Here is a 20,351-nt window from a genome sequence, read left to right as displayed (position 1 = left end):
GAGAACCCCTGGCAGCACCCACTGCTCCTGAAAAGCATCTACGGAGTCAGTGGGCATTGCCTAGAGGAACTCAGCCTAGAGGTGTGATTGTACAAGGGATCAGAAATAGGCCCCACAGTTGCAGAGCAACCCCCATCCAGCTTCCTCCTCCTTGTGTGATGGATGACCATCTTGGCCAGTGTCAGGAGGAGGTTGATGAGAAGGTCCTGTGACTTCGTGGGGCCACAGATGAGGTATGCATTGATCAGAAGATGTGGGGAAACCTCAGTAAGAGGTTCTGGAGGAACTGGAAAAGGGGCTGCAATGTGATGCGCCCTACTGAGATGTGTGCCATGGTCACTCTCTCTTTGCAAAAGGGACAGGTATCAGGGGAGTTCATGAACCACACCAGGTACACGCCCTTGCTTACAGCTCCATGCAGGAGCTGTCAGCTAATATCCCTGGTAGGCTCTGGAACCAGAGTGAAGTACAGACTGTCCCACTAGGGTTCCTCGCCCCCCTCTGGGGGCAACAGGTCCCACCACTTGGTATCAGGGCAGGACACAAGGTGAGGAAGTGGATGGTGTGAAGCACGAGTGTGTACAGATGTTCTCTGAGAGTGGTTCGGAAGTGGACTGGCTGGATGTCATGCACCCAATTCAGGTGGCATGTTAGGAGTGGCCAGGAAGACTTGTGGGGCAGGGTCCTGATGATGAGTTCTAGAGGACCTTGGGACAGTATGTACTATTTGAAATACTGAAAACAGGATGGTCTAGGTCTGCCCAAAATTAAAGGCTCACTCCCTCAACTAAATGGAGAAGCCACTAGCCCCAGGCTCCACTTGATTACTGGGGACAACAAAGGAGAAACAGAAATGGGAGTGAGGTCAAAAATTGAAAATCAAGGAATCGGAAACAGAGTTGGCTAAGGTGTCTTGTTGGAGGTGTCTGGAAAGGCTTGCATGATGGGGACCTGATGATCAGTTCCGGAGGGCCTTAGGATAGTATGTAGTGAATGAGGTAGGGAACAACAGGAAGAAGAAGGATGGTCTCCTGCTTAAGATAGTTGAATGCTGCTCTGGAGAACTGGATTCTGTCCCCACCTCTGCCACAGTTCTTATGTGATCCTGGGCAAATCCCTGAAATCAAGCTTTTCATAGATGGCCACTGTGTGTTCCTTATTTTCTAGGTACCTAACCTGAGACCCTGGGGCCTGATTTCCAGGAGTATTGAGCACTCATATCTGCAGGTAAAGTCATTGGGAGCTGTGCTTTGAACATATAAAGTGCTGTATAATGCTGAGTACTCTGAAAAATTAGGACCTAATTTTCAAATTGGGCACCCAAAACTAGTGGACAGTTTTGTCTGAATCTCTCTGTGCCTCAGTAAGCCCATGAGGAAATGAGTAATTCTGACATCAGAGCCAGGTTTGAATAGTATGAGGTAAATAAGGCCTAGGGCCACACATTGAACAATGAAGATAAAGCTCATCTATCCTGTGCACTGAATGAGGCAGGGGTCCGGTGGAAAAAATAGCATGTGAATATATATGTTAATTCTGGCATTTCCTGCTTTTGAATGCTTGACTTTGAACCTTTACAATTCTTTTAATGTAATTTTTTGTGTGTAATTATAAAAGCAGTGAACAGGTTATCTTGTTTGAAAGAAAGCTTGGGTTCATGTGCCGAAGAGGCCACAGAACTACCATAATGGTAGAGAGTCCATTTTCCCATAATATCTAATGTCCTTACTACCAATCTTGACTTACGCAGCAGCATATTTCATGATATTTAGAGGTTCCTAAATCTCTCTTGCTTCAATGCAACTCTCGTAATCCTGCCTTGGTTGAAAGTGTAGTGCATTTTGTGAAATGTTTTAGTATAACAGAAAACAGGGAACATTAAAAAGTAATGCAACCTCCTTCATTTTCTGTTGTCTTTCTGGTACACATTTTGTTGCTTCCTGCCTCTTGCATGCTTCTCTTTCTACTGTTGCAAGTGCATCAAGTCTCTCAGCTTCTCCCCTATCTTAAAAGCGCCCCCAGAGTTTATGCTGTCTGCTACCTTCTACATGAATCAATAGAAATCTCTTTGCATGCTACAGCAACAACTCAGTGCAAGAACTATGGCACTCTGCTACAAAGATCTGTGCTGGAACTCTTTTCCTCTTTACACTGATTGAAAAAGATTCTGCCTTATTTGTATACATTTAAAAATCAACAGATATCCACAAAAGAGGAAAAAAGGTATTTTTCTTGTATGTTTCCTTACCTGTATTTTTATTCTCCCCCTCCCCCATTTTTATTCATATAGTCATATACAACTCTTATTACAAGTGCACTTTTCATATAAAAATTAACATAATTTAATAAGTATCTTGGTGATACAACTCAGTTAAGATGTACAGTCTGTTATCCGTAAAACAAAACTGCAAAGTATGCATGATTTATCATTCATTTTTCTTTTCTCTTATTTTGAATTAATTTTGAAAGATTTTTTAAGCAAACTAAAATCAATGCACAAATAAAAGGTTATGGTCCTGGATCACTTTTCACTTATGTAAATTGGGAGTAGGAATATAGGCAACTTCCAGTGAAGTCACTGGAACTACACCAGTGTAAAACTGGTGCAAATGAGAGAAAGTGCCTAATTCATCATTTCAGAAATCATGATCAGATTCAAAGAATAAATAAAACTGAGAAAGAATGTAACTTATTTTTGTCATATTTACGGGGGATAAGTATGTAATTTTGTGCAGCAGTGAAACAAAATAGTTTTTGGAATGTCGAAAACAAACAATCCCCCTGTAAAACTATATGCGGCATACTGTTTCTAGAAAAATGTCAACTTTTACATTCAATACACTCAAAATAAATGGAAGTGGTGAGAGAGCTCGTGTTTCACCTAGGCATTATAGCACTGCTCCATCTCTTACACACATGGTTGATAAGTCAAGAGGCCTTCCTTCCATTGCTGGCGTGGCTGTTGGAATTTAAGAAACAGGAACATATAGTCAGAATCTCAATAAAACAACCAAAGTAGATGGCAGTATCATAAAAGATGAAAAGACACTTGTCAGAAGATCTGTTCAGGTGAGAGATTTTCCTTTCCTTGTTTGAATTCATCTAGAAAATCAGCAAAATATAATGGTTTCTACTGGAAGGAAAAGAACAATTGCTGCTGCTGTTGGGCGTGATGATTACACTATGGCTTGAATCATGCTATCAACAACTGACAGAAAAAACATTTTCTGACATGGTGGTTGCTATCCCAGTTTAGTAGCGTTTCCCTGTCCAGAACGGGCAGGGATTTTTAATAATCATTCTAAACAAAGTAAGTTATAGATTTCCCTGAACAAGTTGGTAAATATAGGCCATGTGCTTCTCTTAGCTGTAAAAAGGTGTAGACAAGACAATATTTACTACAAAATGGAGCTTCAACTTGCTATCATTTTTCTGTAGTAATGTTTTTTTACAGGTTCATATATGCAGTACTACAACTTTGCTATGTCTCCTAAATATCCTCAGTGCACACACCCCTTTGGAACGTGTACATCTTCTGAAGGTCTTATTTTTGAGACAACATTTGCGTTGTAAGTTGTTATAGCAGCCATTCCAAGGAGGTGGTTTTGGTTCATGTTAAATTTTGAGGCAGGATTTTACTAAGTTATTACACTTTTTGGTATGCAAGCTATGGGAGCATATGTTAGATAGTTACTATGCAGTGTGGTTGTAATAGTGTTGATTCCAGGATATTAGAGAGACAATGAAGGTGAGGTAATATCTTTTATTGAACCAGCTTCTGTTGGTGAGAGAGACAAGCTTTGAAGCAACGTAGAGATGATCTGAAGAAGAGCTCTGTGTGGCTCAAAAGCTTGTCTGGCTCACCAAGTTGGTTACCTCACCCACCTGGTCTCTCAGGTAGTTACTGGTCATATTGTGGATAGGGCTTCTGAAAGTGCTTTTGAATGTCAGAATTAAAACATATTAGTGACTTGAATCACTGTAGTTAATTTTGTATACTCTACTTCCTCACCTCCTGTACTTTTTTCTGTTTTTTAAAAAAAATTATTACATTTTTACTTTTGTTCATTCTTTCAATGAAATCTGGTTCCACTGAAGTCAATGCCTAAACTACCATTGACTTTAGTGGGGTCACGATTTCATCCTTTCTGTTTTTAAGTTTTCAAGGAACTACTAGTGATTATCTTTTAGGTAGAATGTGAATTATAATTTTTAACAAGGTTTGTAACTAGTTAGTGATAAGGCTGGTTCTAAACACACTTGGTAGTCCAACAATATGATTAATATATAGTTAGTAATGGTAACAGATAACAATGTTTTGCCCTTACCAGATGCCCAAGGTGGAACGGTTGTCTATCTGTAACGGTTCAACACATTGTTTATGTGCAATGTAGACTGGATCCTCCTAACCATGCCTCTGTTACAAGTTTGGCAGGTCTTCCTTCCTCCAACTCTTTTTCTGGTATCACATCCCAGAGTGCCTTGCTCAACATGCTGTTGGTGTTACTCCGTGTGTTTGTAGTCCATGTTCTCTATCCCCTCCCGAGGCATTATGAAATTTTCCCAGAAGGAACTGGGACAGAGTTGGGAAGTGTGGATGACATGAATTCATAAAGATGGTTGACTCATTTGTTGCTTTGTGAAAAAAAGTTGCTGTATGCACAGAGATCTCCTGTTTTTGTTATAAATGGGTTAAATAAGAATGTCATGAAGTTATAAAATCATTGCATTTTTAGTGTAGACAGGGTATTACTAATTACATTTTATTAATGCCAAACAGAATTGTTGGCAGTAAGTTAGTTTTTTATATAAGCAATAAAAGAATGATGAAAATGTTAAACACTTTTTCTGTGTATGTATAAAGGAATGTAGCACATGAGAGGCATTATAGGTTATATCGATTATATTTTTGTAATTGACTCATCCCACTTGGTCCATCTTTTTCTCAACAGTTCAGCTGTTGAATGTATATTTATAGCAAGTCTTTCCATTTCTCTTAATTCTTTAAACTCTGCACTATATTTATCAATGAGAGATGGAAGTGAGTTTGAAGTAGCAGATAGTATTACTATGGGAATGTCATTGACACTTTTAATTGATTTAAAGATGGAGCAAAATTCTAGATTTCTTTAAGGTACCCTGTAATGGGATATTAAAGGTGGCTGAAGGGCTGTACTGGAAAATCTTGGTGGTTAAAATCCTATGTTTTTAAGTAGTGAAAAGCAGAATAGATTTGGAGAAATGTATAGCGATGTGTACTTTTTCAACTGGATTGTAGTATGTGTAATAAGGATCCCATTAAGTGTACATCTCTACCATGCAATTTAAGGGACCTGGTTACAAAATAGTAACCTGTAAAGATGGTTAAAACTTGGTTTGGTATTTTAGTGTTGATGGGGTAGAACCATGGATTTGTTTTTCTGGATGGTGCTACAGACTTGGACCTTTGCAGGACTGTAGCATGACTGAGGAGCAAGATTAAAGATGTAGTTTATTCCCATCTATATTGCAACATTGAACCTTGCTTTAATTGTGGCAGGCATTTACAATGTTGTAACCCTGGTAGAAATTTACAGTTGGAAATGGGACCTTTGTTGCTTAAAAATTGCAGTATGGAATGGACAAAATACATGATGTATACTATTTGATGTTTTTTCATTAAAAACCCTATTGAACATTTTAAAGTAGAAATGCACTTTCTTTAAAATTGTCAGGTTACAACATCGTTGAAGATTATTTTTCATACAGCATAATTTTGTTCTCAAGATCAAATGAATGGATTACTACTTCATAGAATATGTGTTGTATTATTGCATCTTCTATATTTCTAAGTATCAGAGTCTGATGGTCACTGTTTGTAAGATGAGGAAATTGCTTTCTGGAAAAAAATAGAATTTGCAGAAAGAAAATCTTCAGCTCAAATTTACCCCAGAAGGAAAAGATTCAACAATATTCAGCTTAATGAATGTAATTAAGGACAAGGTACTGCAAATTCAAGCCCATTTATCTTTGTAATAGAGTTAGTCTAATGTGCTCATTTGATCTTAACAACAGTTGGGCCTTTTTTTGAGAAGGAAAGAAAAGCTTGCATTCCTATCAGTAATGAAACATGCTAATTTTTCAGCTAAATTTCAATAGCACAATATAACTTTACTCTACTTTTGATAAACTGTAGAGCATATTACCCAGAACTGTGACTCACCTTGTTAACACCCTGTCTCTAGCAAGAGAGAGACATGCTGCTGCTTCACTAGATGTGAGCTTCCTGATACCTTCAATCTGATAGCCATCCAAACAATCTCCCCTGGGCAATGCTAGCCCTCACTTTGGTTTGCAGGATAACAGTTGGTGCACCCCAGTCTCTGAGCCCGTTTGAAGCATTCTCCTGTAATATCCAGATCCTGTCACTGGCAACTTACAGAAATACCAGGTTTGTTATCTCCAAAGAGAAAGTGTACACATCATCTTGTTTGAGTCAACTGAGGATCAGCTACTATATAATATCACATCATTGAGATATATTTATTATCAAAGGCTAAGATATAAGAGATAATGAGTAAAGATAATAATGGAAACAGAAAGGTTACATATAAAACAAAATCAATACACACTTTCTAGAAATCAAACTTAACAGGCTGACCATTGTCTAAAAGAAGTCTAATCACACCCAAAGTCTTCTTGCAGCATTTTCAACCAGGGCATGTTGGGATCCCATTTTCATGAATGTTAGTGCACTGCCTGATTACTTCCTCAGGTGCAACATAAAGAGGTATCTTAAGTATCTTTTTGCCTTCTTCTTATATCGTCCTCTGGTCCCCAGAGTCAGGCTGACCCACCGGGGATTTATTCCCTGGTGTGCTGACTTCATGTTGACTTCACATCTTCATGCTTACTTTGTATGCAAATAGAGCTTCCACTGCATTGGCTTACAATGTTTCATTTATATATGAACTAAGGCAGACAGGCAAAAATACGTTCTTTGTCTGGCAGAAACCAATTTGTTAACCCTGCCTTGAGTCAGACTTTTTTAGGAATATATTTTCTTTATATGTATGTAACTTTTTATATAGTATCTGTACCTACATTTCGCAATGGTACTGAAGATCAGTGTGATCCTGGCTTTCATTTAAGAGCTTACATGACATTTATGGATAAATACCAAGAAAGTGGCGTGCTACATGTAGTGAGTTAGTCAGGCCTGACAGGAGTTACTGTTACAGAACAATGAACCCTTTGCTAATTGGCACCTTGGGGATCTTAGGGTCAGAGCTTCCCTCCGCTGTAAGGCACAGAAGGAAGCAAATTAAAATGAAGTGGAAAAATTGTAAAAGCAGTAGAACAAAATCAACCAACACTGCGTATTTCTTCTTGCCTCCAAGCCCAACGAGGCTCTTCTGCCTAAATTCTCAGGGCTTGTGTCTCCATGTGATTTCAGGGGCAGCACTGGGGGTGAGATGGAATTAGGGAACAGTGTCTCTGTGGCATGCTACCCTTTAGTGACAGTAAGTAAATTATACCATTTGCAGCAATGCCTTTTGCTCTGTGCTCATAATCTCTTTAGAGGAGAGAAGGGGACCCTGGTTCCTAAGCAAGTCATGGTACTGGGGGGAAGGCTGGAAAGGCTGGAAACAGAAGCCCTAGGTGGTGGGAACAGGAACTTCTTTTCCCTGCATGTCCCCAGAAATTCCATGGTTTTGAAGACATGCCACCAGCCTCCTCTGAGCACCAGTAAATCCCTCCCTCTCAAGGGAAAGATGAATTGGGAACTATGAGGTTATCTTCAATATGTTTTTGAGCACCTTCTCCCATCCCAGGAAGATACAATATGATCAAATGATGGGGTCTGATTCTGCAGTTTTTGAGAGATGAAATCTATGGAATTTTTGCCTGCCTAAACATTCCATAATCTCACCGTTAATTTTCAACAACATACATAAGAATCTAAAATGATTCCCAACTTGTTTAACGTTGCCCCTTTGAGATTTTTCTCTGAAAATTCCAGTTTTGGGGTCTTTTTTTTTGCAGATTGCTGAGTATAATGTGTCCACTGAATTAGAAAAAAACAATCACAAAGTGATACATGGACTATTAGAGGAATCTGAGAATATAGTAAAAAAGAAGCTCATGTTGCATAATGAGAACACAAAACATTAGGCAAAAATAATTCAACAGATCATGCAGGCTTGTAGATCAGAAAACACAGATAAATTGATATTATCATCTTTTCATTATCTTTGTCCATAGGTGATGGATCACACTGCCTATTTGCTTTTTTTCCTCACAGTATGAAGAGACAATAGCAAGAATGAGGAATCAGAGAAAAAAGAAACAAATTGTAGAGACAAAAGGATTGGCAAACTAAAGCAATGCATTTCTGATAAATTCAAAGAAAAATCATGGTACATTCAATCTATAATTTCTTTTAACATGCATTTCAGCCAAGATCAAAATGGCACCTTCTTATTGAACAGGTCGGCTCTGTTTGTATTCAGAGTCATGTCTGCTTATTTCAGTAACAAAAATAAGTTTGTTTTACTTTTTTATTCATAATAGCCTGTTAAAGCCAACACAGCTCTGGAAGAAGAAAAGGATTATTTTTTCCTGTGTGCACAACATTAATGTTATTTACTAAGTTCCAATCAGTTATACCTGTGCAAACTTACTGAAAAAACAAGTAATTAGAAAAAAACATATTTTAAGTTGTAAAGTGAGTACATTTGATCCTGTATCACTGACAATTCTGGTAGAGCTGTTCACAAATCTCCCCCTCAACCCCCGACCCCCCATTACTGTTTTTTGTCATAGTATTTTGTCATGTTTACGGACTCACTTTTTAGAATAGAACTTTTTAGAATATTTCAGTTCTGTTCATCATCACTTTTTCTTTGGAAAGAGATTGGTTACATTTTATAGGCTCTTGGGAGAGGGACTGTCTCATTCTTATTTTTACAGCATAATAGGACTCTTGATTCTGTTTTGGACCTTTAGGTTACCAGAATATTATTAGGGATTCTTACGGAACTGTTCCATAGTTAATTGTGAAGTAGGAGTTTAGTAGTAGGAACATTTTTCAAATGTTGTTATTTATTTAGCCTTACATAAAATACTTTAATAGATACCTATCTCATGCTCTACACACCTTTTTATGAAAAATTCTACAAAAAACAAAGGAGGTATTTACTTTACTTTTGGAATATTTTCAGTGAGATTCTAATTTCACAGGAGCATATTGAGAAGGCTACGTGTTTGAGGTGCAGCTGGAGAAATGAATGTTTTAGAACTGCAGTGATGCACAACACATTTAAAATTACAATCTGGCCCTAAGGTAGCTGGCTATTTTATTATTTTTTCCTTTCTTGCAGAGAACATCAGCAGCAGATGGATGAACTAAGAAATGAGATAAGACGAATGTCAGAAAAAGCACTCATTCTTAAAATAAAACTGGAAAAAGAAAAGATTTCCAAACAGGTGAGAGCATTGAAACTGCATGGATTCATAGGAATAGGAGATTGAAAAGATCTATTAATTCATCTAATCTATTACTCAGTCACCAGAGGTTTGTTCTTAACAGTGCATTTCTCTTTTCAATCTACTTTTAGCATGTCTAGATATGGGTCTCCCACCACTTCACTTGGGTGACTAGCCAACACTATTAAAAATCTTTCTGGATTTTTCTTCTCATTTATCTTATTTTCCTTTTCTTAATTTCATGCTACTGTCCCCAGTTGTAAACCCATACACCATACTAAATTCCTCTTCTCTTTTCACTTCCTTGGTCATTACTGTCACCAACTTTGTTGAAGAAAGGAAGAGTGATATATTAGTAAACAGCTGTGAAAAGTGTAGACAAGCACAGAAAAAACTGAATCAGTATATTAAGGGCCTGACTGTGCATCCTCTGAAGTCAGTGACAAAACTCCCTTAGATTTCACTGGACATAGGATCAAATACACAATGAGAGAAATAGCATAATTCCCTACTTTCCCAACAGCCATTCCCAGATTAAGTTAATGCTGACTTTGTACAGCAAAATGAGGAAAGGTTGGTAACGGTCAGGAAGACTGTGGCTTAATGGTTCTGCTAGGTGGAACAGAGAGACCAGGAATTTGTGCAGGTGCACACAATTTCTTTACTATTTTAGTCCCCCTGATAATGGAGTAAATGTAAGCATAATCTTTCAAATGCCATCCATTTTGCAAGATAGTGAGTTTGTTTAATCACTGTTAATTCATGTGTGATTGCACTGTAAATTTACACTAAAATTCTTTCGTTTTAGGAATGCAAATGTTGCAAACATTTAAGCTAGAAGATCACAGAATGATTGAATGAAGGAACAATTAAGGAACATCAGACTCTTTCAAAATCCATTTGTGGTACATATCAGCAAAACCATATCTTCTTTATTAACGTAGGGCACCGCTGACTTCTCTGGCAGTTCAGGATGCTTAGCAGCTAAAAGGAAGTGATACTACAAAAATTGCACAGGCCAGATCCTGAGGTGCAGTGTGGCAACTTTCCATGCATTGGCAGTGGTTTCTTCCTTTGATGCCAGTTTAATCAAGCCATGTGATTATCACTGTATTATAGAGGGGTTCTCCAGTGGCCTAAATGGCTTACATTCCACCCCACTTCCTGACAGATGTTGCTTTCCTAGGCCTCCTATATGTTGTGCTGGCATTTCAGATCACCTCAGGCTGTTATAAGTACACCTGGGGAACAGACTCAGGAGCTGAGTCTTGGACAGGTAAGAATTATGTCACCTTTGCACAACTATGTCAGTCGGGTGTGAAGAGGTGTGATCCCTGATTGACATAACTGTACCAACAAAAGCACCCAGTGTAGACACAGCTATACGGGCAAATCTGCTTATTTCATGCGTGGGGGGTGGTTTTGCTATACTGGTACAAAGCAGCTTTGATAGTATAGTTCTGTCCACATAAGGACTGGTATAGTATAGTAGCATTCTTATACCAGTAAAGTGCTTTTACTGTAGAAACACATTAAAACAATTAAAACAATCTTGCTGGCTCAAAGGCATTTTAGTTCCATAAGAAAAGTAATCTTTTCGGCCTATGAAAGGGAAATGGACTGATATTTTTCAGTGTTTGAATTTTATTCTTTATTCTATTGGACAAAAGGAATGTCTTTCAGTTTGTGATACTATTCAAAAACTTGAATGAGTCTTCTGAATTTGTATGCACTATTTAGTATTCGAGTAGCATCTAGATGCCCCCATCAAGACTGAGGTCTCATTGTGCTAGGTAATGTTCAAATATATATGTGAAGATATGATTCATGTACCAAAGAGCCTATTGTTTTAAGATTAAAATTAGAGGTAATTCAATTAAAGTACATCTTTAGCAGAGATCTGAGAATGGGAGAGTCAGTTGCTTAATGCATAAATTAAGCAATCCTTACCTACATCCTTTTTCTCACCTCCTACATCTTCCTCCATATACTAAATCCATGATTGCTCCCTTAATCTTCACAACTTTTTTCTATTACCATTTAAGTCTTCAACAGCCTCCCAATCAATGCTGGCAAAGCATTCTTCCTTCAAAATCCTGAAAATCCACAAACACATTATTTGTGAAGCTTTCTAGCTATTGAGACCACATCCCACCTCTTTATTACACAGACTTGTACTTTTACACTAAACTTCTCAGAAAAAAACCTCATTTATTCAGCACACTTTAGCCATTGTGGTGAATACATCTATTAGTACTGTATAAATTCCCTCACAAAAGATTTACTCCTTATGTAAACTACATAAAACCAAAACCACAGACTTATGGAAATGATCAGTTAAAGTAATTTAAGTATTCCAGTATTAAGTATACCCTGACAGTTTGTACATTCAGTTAATGACACTATTGTCATTTAAAAATTTACTGAATGCCTTTAACAAGCACGTTATCTGACAAACAGTATGTACAAACTCAGCATATCCATTATCAACACATATATATTTTTTACTACATAATTAGTGATGGATATGCTGAATGATCCTAAGTAATCTTTGTACATAAGACTCAAGGATGTTTATAAAATGTGGAAGGTGAATTTTTACATGTCACTATTACAGTTAACCAATTGCTTGTTGCTTGAGAGTAATTTAAACTGAGCTTCCCCCTATAATTTCAGAACACAAAGTCAGAAAGCTCCATTGTGGCTATGCCACTTTTGAAAATGGGACTTAAGCACTACTGAAAATTTTACCTTGGCTCTTTTTAGACATCTGTAATGCGGTTTTAAAAAATTTATTTATCACTTTCTGTTCTTACATGTTTGCACAATTAGTTTAAAATTAAATTGTTTTCATCCAGAACTAGAATATACAAACTGTTTTGCAATAACCTGACAAATGCACAGAGGTGTGGTAATTAATTAGCTTACAGGATTCCATTTTAAACTCATTCTTTTTATGATGTTAATTTATATCCAACAAAGCCAAAATCTCACTTTTATTACATTTATATAGTCGATGCAACTTCACAATGATTTTTTAAATAAAATATAACTTACTACACCATTTTTTCAGACCTCTTTTTCAATTTAAGCGAGCACATGATTGAAAGGGTCAGAATTCTATGCATAGTTATAACATTTACAGTGATTTGATAGACTACGTCAAGCTACTACAAAGTAGCTACTACAAAGTCAATGTCCAATTATTTATAAGCTATCCCTTTTCTACCAAGAGAATACTTGTAAAGAACATGAACAGAAAAACTTAGATGTGAAATTTAACTATGTCTTTATTAAGAGTTAATGAGATTTAAAGGTTCTAATTAACATTCAGTTGAAAGTGTTTTCCCCTTTAATCTTGATCAAGAAATTAGAAATCTAATTTAACGGACACTTTAAAAGTTTTATTCTTTTAAAAGACTATTCTCCAATTAAAATTCTTCACTGATACAAGTAAAGATCGATGTTCCAATAGTAAAATAATTAAACCCATCAGGAACATGTAATGTGAGCAGAAACTGAATATTTAAGATTGTTAGAAAACTTTATATCAATGTACATTCTAGTCCTGAATTTCTTTTCTTTTCTGCAGCAGAGGGAGTCCCATCCAAATTTAGTTAATCCCTCATCTGGTGCATGGCATGTTGAGTAAAGTATATCAGAAATGTGTATTGGTTGAAGTGTGGCTCAAAGAGTTTTTCATGCACCCCTTCATTTTGGGCTGTTTTTTTCTTCTCCTCCCTCATATCAGCTACATATAATCTTATTGAACAAGCAGTAGCAAAAATGCTTCCCTACACTGTCCTTGGGAGCCAGGGCCCTCTCTCTTATTTGCCTAACCTTGCCGTTGTACACAGCAAGAGTCCAGAGGTTATTCTAAATCCAGGACTCCAGCATACCAGCCACTTATACTACTACCTAACCTAACTGAGGTTAGCAATAGCTTGTTGTAACTGTTTTGTCTAGATCTTAGCAATTCTGTTCACCACAAGTTGCCTAAGTACTAGCAGCTAGCAAATGTATTTAAGATATAAACATATTAATAAAACTTGCAATAGGAATTGATGTTAAAGAACTCTATAGAAACATGTGAGTTAAAACTACAAAATCCATTATGCTAGTACATGTATTCAGGTTTAACTAGCTAGTATTTTTGGGTGCAGCTGTGGGGTTTTTGTTTTTAAGAAATAGGCTACTTAATTGAAGCTACTTAATACAGCTCTCAGTATTTTTCCTTTGCTGTAGCACATTAGAACTATAGAAAATGATCTGTTCTAACAAGCAGGGGTTCAACACATTATATAAGAGCGTTCCATAAGAAACTACAGTATGAACTGAAAATGATTCTCTGTTAATCAAATCTAATATTAATGTAGAATTTGGAATGAGGAATCTGAAGCTTTACTTAACTTTGCTTCCCAGAAAAGTACGACTTCAGTATAGACCTCACAAGTGTAAATAGTCTTTATGCACTTATGACTCTCAATGTACCATAGATTTAATGCCTGAAGTGCTGCAGGAACTGTCAAGTTAGCAGTGAACTCACTTTCTCCATGAGGAGACAATGAAACAGTTTTTTTTTTTTCCATGTTTCCTATTTTGTGGGATTATCAATAGAAAAACCCATCTATTTAATGGCAATACTTTCCTATCCACTCTGTGAGGCATTCCTACTGTGTTAAAATCAGGCTGGATTTTCTCACGAAGTTCAAAAAGAAAATGGCACTGAAACAGATTAAGTTTGGATGTAGCTGTTAAAATACATAATTACTAGAAACTGATAAGCTATTATAGCTGGCTGGAAATGTGGCTGTGCAAATTTAGCTCACTAGACCCTAGAGAGATGTTGATAAAAGTGAGCTCCCTTACCAGTGCTTGGCTGGAAGATATGTGATTCATGATATGGGGCCAAAAGCATGTGCATTATAAACCAGAACAAAAGATGTGGTCCCTTAGGACTCTGAGAAGAAGTTAAAGCTCCCAGAATGGTAGAGAAAAAACCACTTATACTTCCTTAAAAAGAACGTTAGAATAAAGGACAAACACCGGTAATAGCATTTATCTGCCTAGAACAACAGTTGAATATATCTTTCTTCACAGTGCTAATCTTAGTTCTGAAGATAAGTTATTTGTTATAAAAATAACTAAGTCTTAATTTTATTTGTGATAGTGGAAGCACTAAGTCTTATAAAAAAGCAGGCAAAAAATAAAGTATTTTAAAGGTTCTTCAACATACAATTTTTGGAGGCCTCTGCTAGAGATGCTTCAGTTTTCCCTCTCAACACCCCCCTCAAAGGCCTCATATTAAGCCAATTCTTTTTCCAGTAAGGTGGACAGGACACTGCTACCTCCAGAATTCATCAGCACTATTCCTTGAATTGACCAGAATGAGCTGCTAGAGATGCAACTCATTGGTCTACCCAGTTGCCTCTATAGAACTCCCCCAAGCCTGAGATCTCACAATTGCCATTCATTTGCTGAGCAGGGCCACAAATGTACAACTTTAAGTAACTAAGCATGCTATTAAAGTTTGGGCAGATTATTTCATTATCTGTTTACCAGTCACCAGCAGCGAGATACCTGATACAGTCCTAACAGTGTTCCACTACATTACAATTTTCAGAATATCAGAAAGATTAAGTATAGTTCAATCACTAAATTTTATCCAGGTGCATCAGAGATCCTGTTTATTTCCACTTATCACAGTGGAGTCAGAGGTAACAGGAGCCTTGTTCGTTTCAACAAAAACAGACTCAAAGGCAGCTTCCTCTAAAGTATCAGCATCAGTGGCTCCTCTAATAGGTGTCGTGGTGGTAAAAGCTGGCTGCTGCTCTGTAATACTTTCCAGCTCTGCTGTTTTCCGACCTCTTCTTTTACCCAATATTTTGATATAATTAGCTGGCACAAGTCCTGTTGTTTGACCATCACGACTAGCCAAAAGCCAGCCACGTACTTTGGGTTGTTGTTCTGTTAAAAAAACAAACCAATAGTTACAAAGCAATTCAAAATGCATTACAGTTAAACCATTAAAACACTTTCATACAGTTTTGAGAGCTCATTAGAGACATCATCAGACATTATATAGCCATCTAATTCAAAGCTCAGTCAGCAGAAATATGGAGAAACCTACAAATTAATGCTGTGAAGTCAATAATTAGTCATATGACAAGACAGATTAAAAATGACATGAACAGTAAAGTGCTAATATTTATAGGGACTCAAATATATAAGTTTATATACTAAAATATAAAAAACCTGATATACAGGGATTTGTCAATTCTTGTTACAGCATTCCAGTTAGGGGCTAAAAAAAGGTACATCCCTTTTCCAAAGAATACAAGATACTTTCTGCAGAGGAAAAAATACTTCGCAAGTCTTTTCAAAGATCAGACCCTTCTTAATTACATGCAAGAGATAATATAAAGTATAAATACAAAATGTTCTAAGAAATTACTGTTAGTATGTTTCCATGTGTATCTTTTTTTGGCATACACATACTCAAAAAATTGGAATATTTGCATTTATCTACAGGATTCAATGTGATGTGTTTGAATGACAACTATCCTCTTCTGAATGGCACAGTTTTCTCAGAGATTATTAAAGTGGCCACACACTGCCCTCAGATTCACTTTTGTAGATTCCACTGAAGTCAGTGGGAGTCAGGTAGATATCACAAGGTAGAATTTATACAAGCTCAGAGAAACTGACTCAGTAATAAGAAAAAATGCAGATAATTTACCTATCTCCGAGGGATGTCGTGAGGATTAATGTTTCTAAAGTGTTCTGAAAATGAAAGTGCTGCACTGATCTAACTTCTGTTACAGCACTGCTGCATGGCCCATGAGGTTATATGAGGAGTACAGTGGTTGGTGAAGGTGCACTGTATAAGTGATCTTAGAGCATATCCCAAAACGAGTTACTGTACTGGCCAACATTTTAGGAAAATTAAGCAAAAACAACTCAAAAAGATCGGTTGCTTCCCTAATGCTTCTATGTAATCATTGGCCTGCTGAGGTGGGCCAACTAAAATATGTCTTTTGATCTCAAGGAGGCTGTCAATATGACTCATTCGCAAGCATTAAAAAGTCATTAGAAATTAGAAAATAAATCCACAAATCATAATCTTACCTTTGGGTGCTAATTTTAGCATGTCACCAGCACGAAAAGAAATTTCTTCTTCTGAAACAGCAGTGAAGTCATATTCTGCTCTTCCAACTACATGATCACCCTCTCCGTTTGCCCAGTTACTAGACACTGTTTCACACAAGAGTTAAAAAAGCGGCATAGTCATCTGGATCTTTAAAGTACTTTATAAACAGAAACTGATTTTTTCCACAAGTATGCATATGCTAAAATAATGGGTCACATAATATTTATGTAACATGTTATATCTTAAAAGTGTTGTACAAACATTCTGTTACAGGACCATGCACATATGGCACTATACAAATAATTACCAATATTTTCAGGTGTTTCAAGCGAGGCTTCTGAATTCACATTTAGGCCTCTGCATATAAAATATCCTGGTTTGTAGGATATTTTTTATTTCAAGTCACAAGATTTAAATACATACATAGCTAGTAACCCATTTTTCCCCTCCAATTCACAAAAGAATACATTAGTAAAGTGATATATTGTAATAACTAGTTGAACCTTGCTCCCAAAGAAGAGTTTGTTTCATGTAAGAAAACTGATTCTGCAGCTGTATGCATATGAAGCAGCTGCAGAACTCAGCTCCAAAATCCTACTTTCCCTAGAAGTAGAACCTCTTTGACAGAGAACTGAATGGATCAATTAACATGGCATCAAACAATAGGCTATTTTCATACCTTAATCCCGCTCTCCCTGTTTAATTCAGCATTTTTAGGCTACCATTTACTAACTTCTTTGTGGCAAGAACATGAATGGCTTCTGTAACCTACATTCCCTCCACTTTGTTGATCTCCTTTACCTGTTTCTTCATCACTGTATGTGGAGAGCAGCTTCCAGATGAGGTAGGGACCCCCAAGAATAACAGCAAAGAACAGGAAAATGGGCCAGGATTTTGCTGAGTTAGCTGCCCTGTCCTCAGGGCCAATGCGAGCCACAGTTCCTTTACTTTCAGCCCACAAATCCTCATTTTCAGAGCTCTTCCGTAGTCCCAGCAACCGCTGCAGCCGTTTGTAGAGGTATCTTATAGTTCTGACTAATGCAAAAGCTGAAAACACCTTTGTGAAGTGGATTTTGAGTCGGGAGAAGTGATTGGCTACATCCAATACAGCCCTGAAACTGTTATAAACAGCTGAAAAGGTGGCATCCATCATCATACTGACTGAAGCAAATGCATGCACAATACTTTCAATGGACTGAAATGCACCTCTGCTGCTCTCTTCAGCCTGCTGAACAAACCTGCTGGGAGGTAGATCATCTGTACGAAACCGGTTATAGCCCAAACCACCATATCCATAACTGTAAGGGCTGTAGCTTCCATATAAGGAGTTTCCATATGTGCCATAGCCTGGAGAAAAGGAACTGCTGTATGCAGGTCTGAAAGTACTCAAGCTGCTGTTCCCTGCCTGATGTGATGGTCGTGGCAAAATTGGCGGAGGCATTCGTGTGAGTGTGGGTTGTCCAGACCTGGTCAGCAGGCTGGCACCCAAGTCAGCAGACCTAATTAAATTCAGAGGTTCAAGATCAGTATGCATAATAATTTTATATTTACAATATCCCAAAGGTCTTCATCAACTACATATACACACAGTATTATTGAAATATACTATCTCCAGTGGCGGAGATTGGCAGCCAAACAGCACATAGTAAGTACACTGCACAAAGCTGGGAAGTGAAAATTTTGGCAAAGGAAACCAGGGTAAACTACTTACAGATAAGACTTTTTTTTAGTATCATTTGATGTGTGTGCCAAAAGGTAAGTTTTCATGATAATTAGTATATCAAATGGGAAGGATGAAGTGTTGAATCTAAATACGTCAAACCTGATGCTTGTGTACTACCCAGTATGTTAGTACCCAGCCTCGCTCTTCCAGGAGAGCAACACATCTATATTGCCAGGAGCAGCTATGAAATACTGGAACAGGAAAGCTATTCTGACTTATTTCCAAGTATGACTACAAAGACATGTTACCAAAAGTGGTTCTCAGACTTTCCATACCCATGTTAACAAGAGGGGGAGGGAGGGAGTTTTGAGAGCTACCTCCCCCAGCCATAAATAAAACCTGAGGTGTCAAATAGTTTATTTGACTATCTGCAAAAAAGAGTGATGTTTACAATTGAGCTGCTGATCAATATTGTTTCAAGTGTTCTCTCTTGCAATAGTTGTCTAATACAGTTAAAAACAAAGATAAGTTGTCAGCACAGAAAAGGGGATCATTGCTGTAGTTTATAAATAAGTCACCCAGAAGGCAAACAGCCTGCTTAAGTTCAACCAGTTTAAAATCATCTGTAGACATGATTACGATGTTTTTAGAATGTTTCAGATAAACCTACCAATAGGAATTAAAATCTAAGATTCACTTTGGTAAACTTCAGTGGAGGTTATGTTACAGCAGAACTTGCACTAAAGACTAGAGATGTCCAAAACTCAACAGTTTCAAAGAAACAGACCTGTGCAACCTTTCTCCCAGTTTCAAATCGTGAATTAGACCAGCTAGTGCCAACCCTGAACTCAAAACAAAATTCAGATGAAACTGCCACGTTTTCCCTGGTTTCATATAGAAAGCACAGAGTTTTGGGTGCTTTTTGCTGTGTGCCATATTGTAATTATGCTTTTGCAGGAAAGGGTCAGGAGGGTTACTGGGACATTCCCACTCTCATCCTGGGGAAATGGAGAGACTGCCAACGAGCTACAAAGATTCCAGGGCACGAAGGACCCCCAGCACCTGCTTACTATGCCTGTGCTTAAAATCAGCACCAGAAACCGGCCTGCGTTTTGGGACTGAATGTACCTATTGCCCAGTCAGTCCTGATAAGGACCTCACGACAACAAGGCGGCCTCTATGTCGGGTACTGAGTTATCCTGAAACACTTTTTTGCCCCGACCTTTGACCGTGCCCAGATTTCACTGGTCTCGTTGACGGTCACTTAGAGCAGCTGCCAGCCGGCTGGTGGTCGGAGGGGTCGAGGGGGGGTAACCTACTTGAGGGAACATTTCAGGCAGCTGCACTAAGAAGTGCCCATCTCACACGCGGGGAATCTCTCTCCCCTCAGCGAAAGAGGGACACCCAGGGCAGGGGCGGGGGGCGGCGGGGCACAGTCCGCCTGGGGGAGTTTTTTTCTCTCTTCCCCAGCCCCGGCGAGGGCAGGGCCCATGAGTCCCTCTCCCCCGTAGAGGACGGGGCAGGGATCCGCGGGAGGGAGTCTCACCCCGCGCTGAGGGCGGGCAGAGGGTCTCCCCGCAGCGGGGGCGGCCCGGCCGGGGCAGGGTCCCTGAGGGAGAACGGGGGTGGGGGGAGGCGGGACGCACTCACTGGAAGGCCGCCGCGGTGCCCGCCAGGCGCCGGTTCTCCCAGGGCTTGGGAGGCGGCGGCGGCTGAGACGCCATCGCCCCGCTCCGGCTCCGCTGTGCCCCCCGGCCGAGCGAGCCAGCCCGCAGCCGCAAGGCGCCCAGGCTCCTCCCTGGATGGCGGCCCTGCCAGACGTGACGGGGAGCGCCGAGCTGTTCATTCGCCGGAGCGGGCGGCGACTCCGGGCCAGGCCACTGCCGCTGCTGATCGACGTCTCTGGCGGCCGCTGCTCAGGCCTGGCCAGGCCTCGCCTAACTCGGCGGGTCAGCTGTCTCCGGTCCGGAGACCATTTCGCCCGGGGGAGGGCTAACGGTCACCGCGGGCGGAGAAGGGCACGTGATGCGGAAGGAGCGGAGCGGAGCGACCTCCTCCTCCGAGGGAGCC

General features: G+C 39.0%; 1 protein-coding gene and 1 long non-coding RNA gene across 3 annotated transcripts; one reads left to right on the top strand and one right to left on the bottom strand.

Moving 5' to 3' along the window:
* The first annotated feature begins 1,165 nt into the window (after positions 1 to 1,165).
* On the top strand, positions 1,166 to 10,413 carry LOC137164364 (uncharacterized). The gene is made up of 3 exons (XR_010923011.1): positions 1,166 to 1,227; positions 9,363 to 9,468; positions 10,277 to 10,413. It is a non-coding gene; the product is annotated as an uncharacterized lncRNA (long non-coding RNA).
* Positions 10,414 to 12,740: 2,327 nt separating this feature from the next.
* PEX13 (peroxisomal biogenesis factor 13) lies at positions 12,741 to 20,272 on the bottom strand. 2 transcript variants are annotated; one of them, XM_067565203.1, is made up of 4 exons: positions 19,928 to 20,272; positions 17,420 to 18,117; positions 16,597 to 16,722; positions 12,741 to 15,435 (listed from the first exon to the last, which is right to left on the bottom strand). In XM_067565203.1, exons 1-4 carry the CDS (start codon positions 20,125 to 20,127, stop codon positions 15,143 to 15,145), a joined length of 1,317 nt encoding a protein of 438 aa, XP_067421304.1. In that variant the 5' UTR covers positions 20,128 to 20,272; the 3' UTR covers positions 12,741 to 15,142. The 2 variants fall into 2 exon arrangements, with proteins under 2 accessions (XP_067421304.1, XP_067421305.1); XM_067565204.1 differs by having other exon boundaries at positions 19,932 to 20,094.
* Between the last annotated feature and the right edge of the window lie 79 nt (positions 20,273 to 20,351).

This window comes from Emydura macquarii, unplaced genomic scaffold (genome assembly GCF_026122565.2).
Source record: "Emydura macquarii macquarii isolate MOO-44397 ecotype Brisbane River unplaced genomic scaffold, CSIRO-AGI_Emac_v2 contig_2676, whole genome shotgun sequence".
Classification (NCBI taxonomy): domain Eukaryota; kingdom Metazoa; phylum Chordata; order Testudines; family Chelidae; genus Emydura; species Emydura macquarii.
This window is presented reverse-complemented; position numbering and strand designations above follow the sequence as displayed.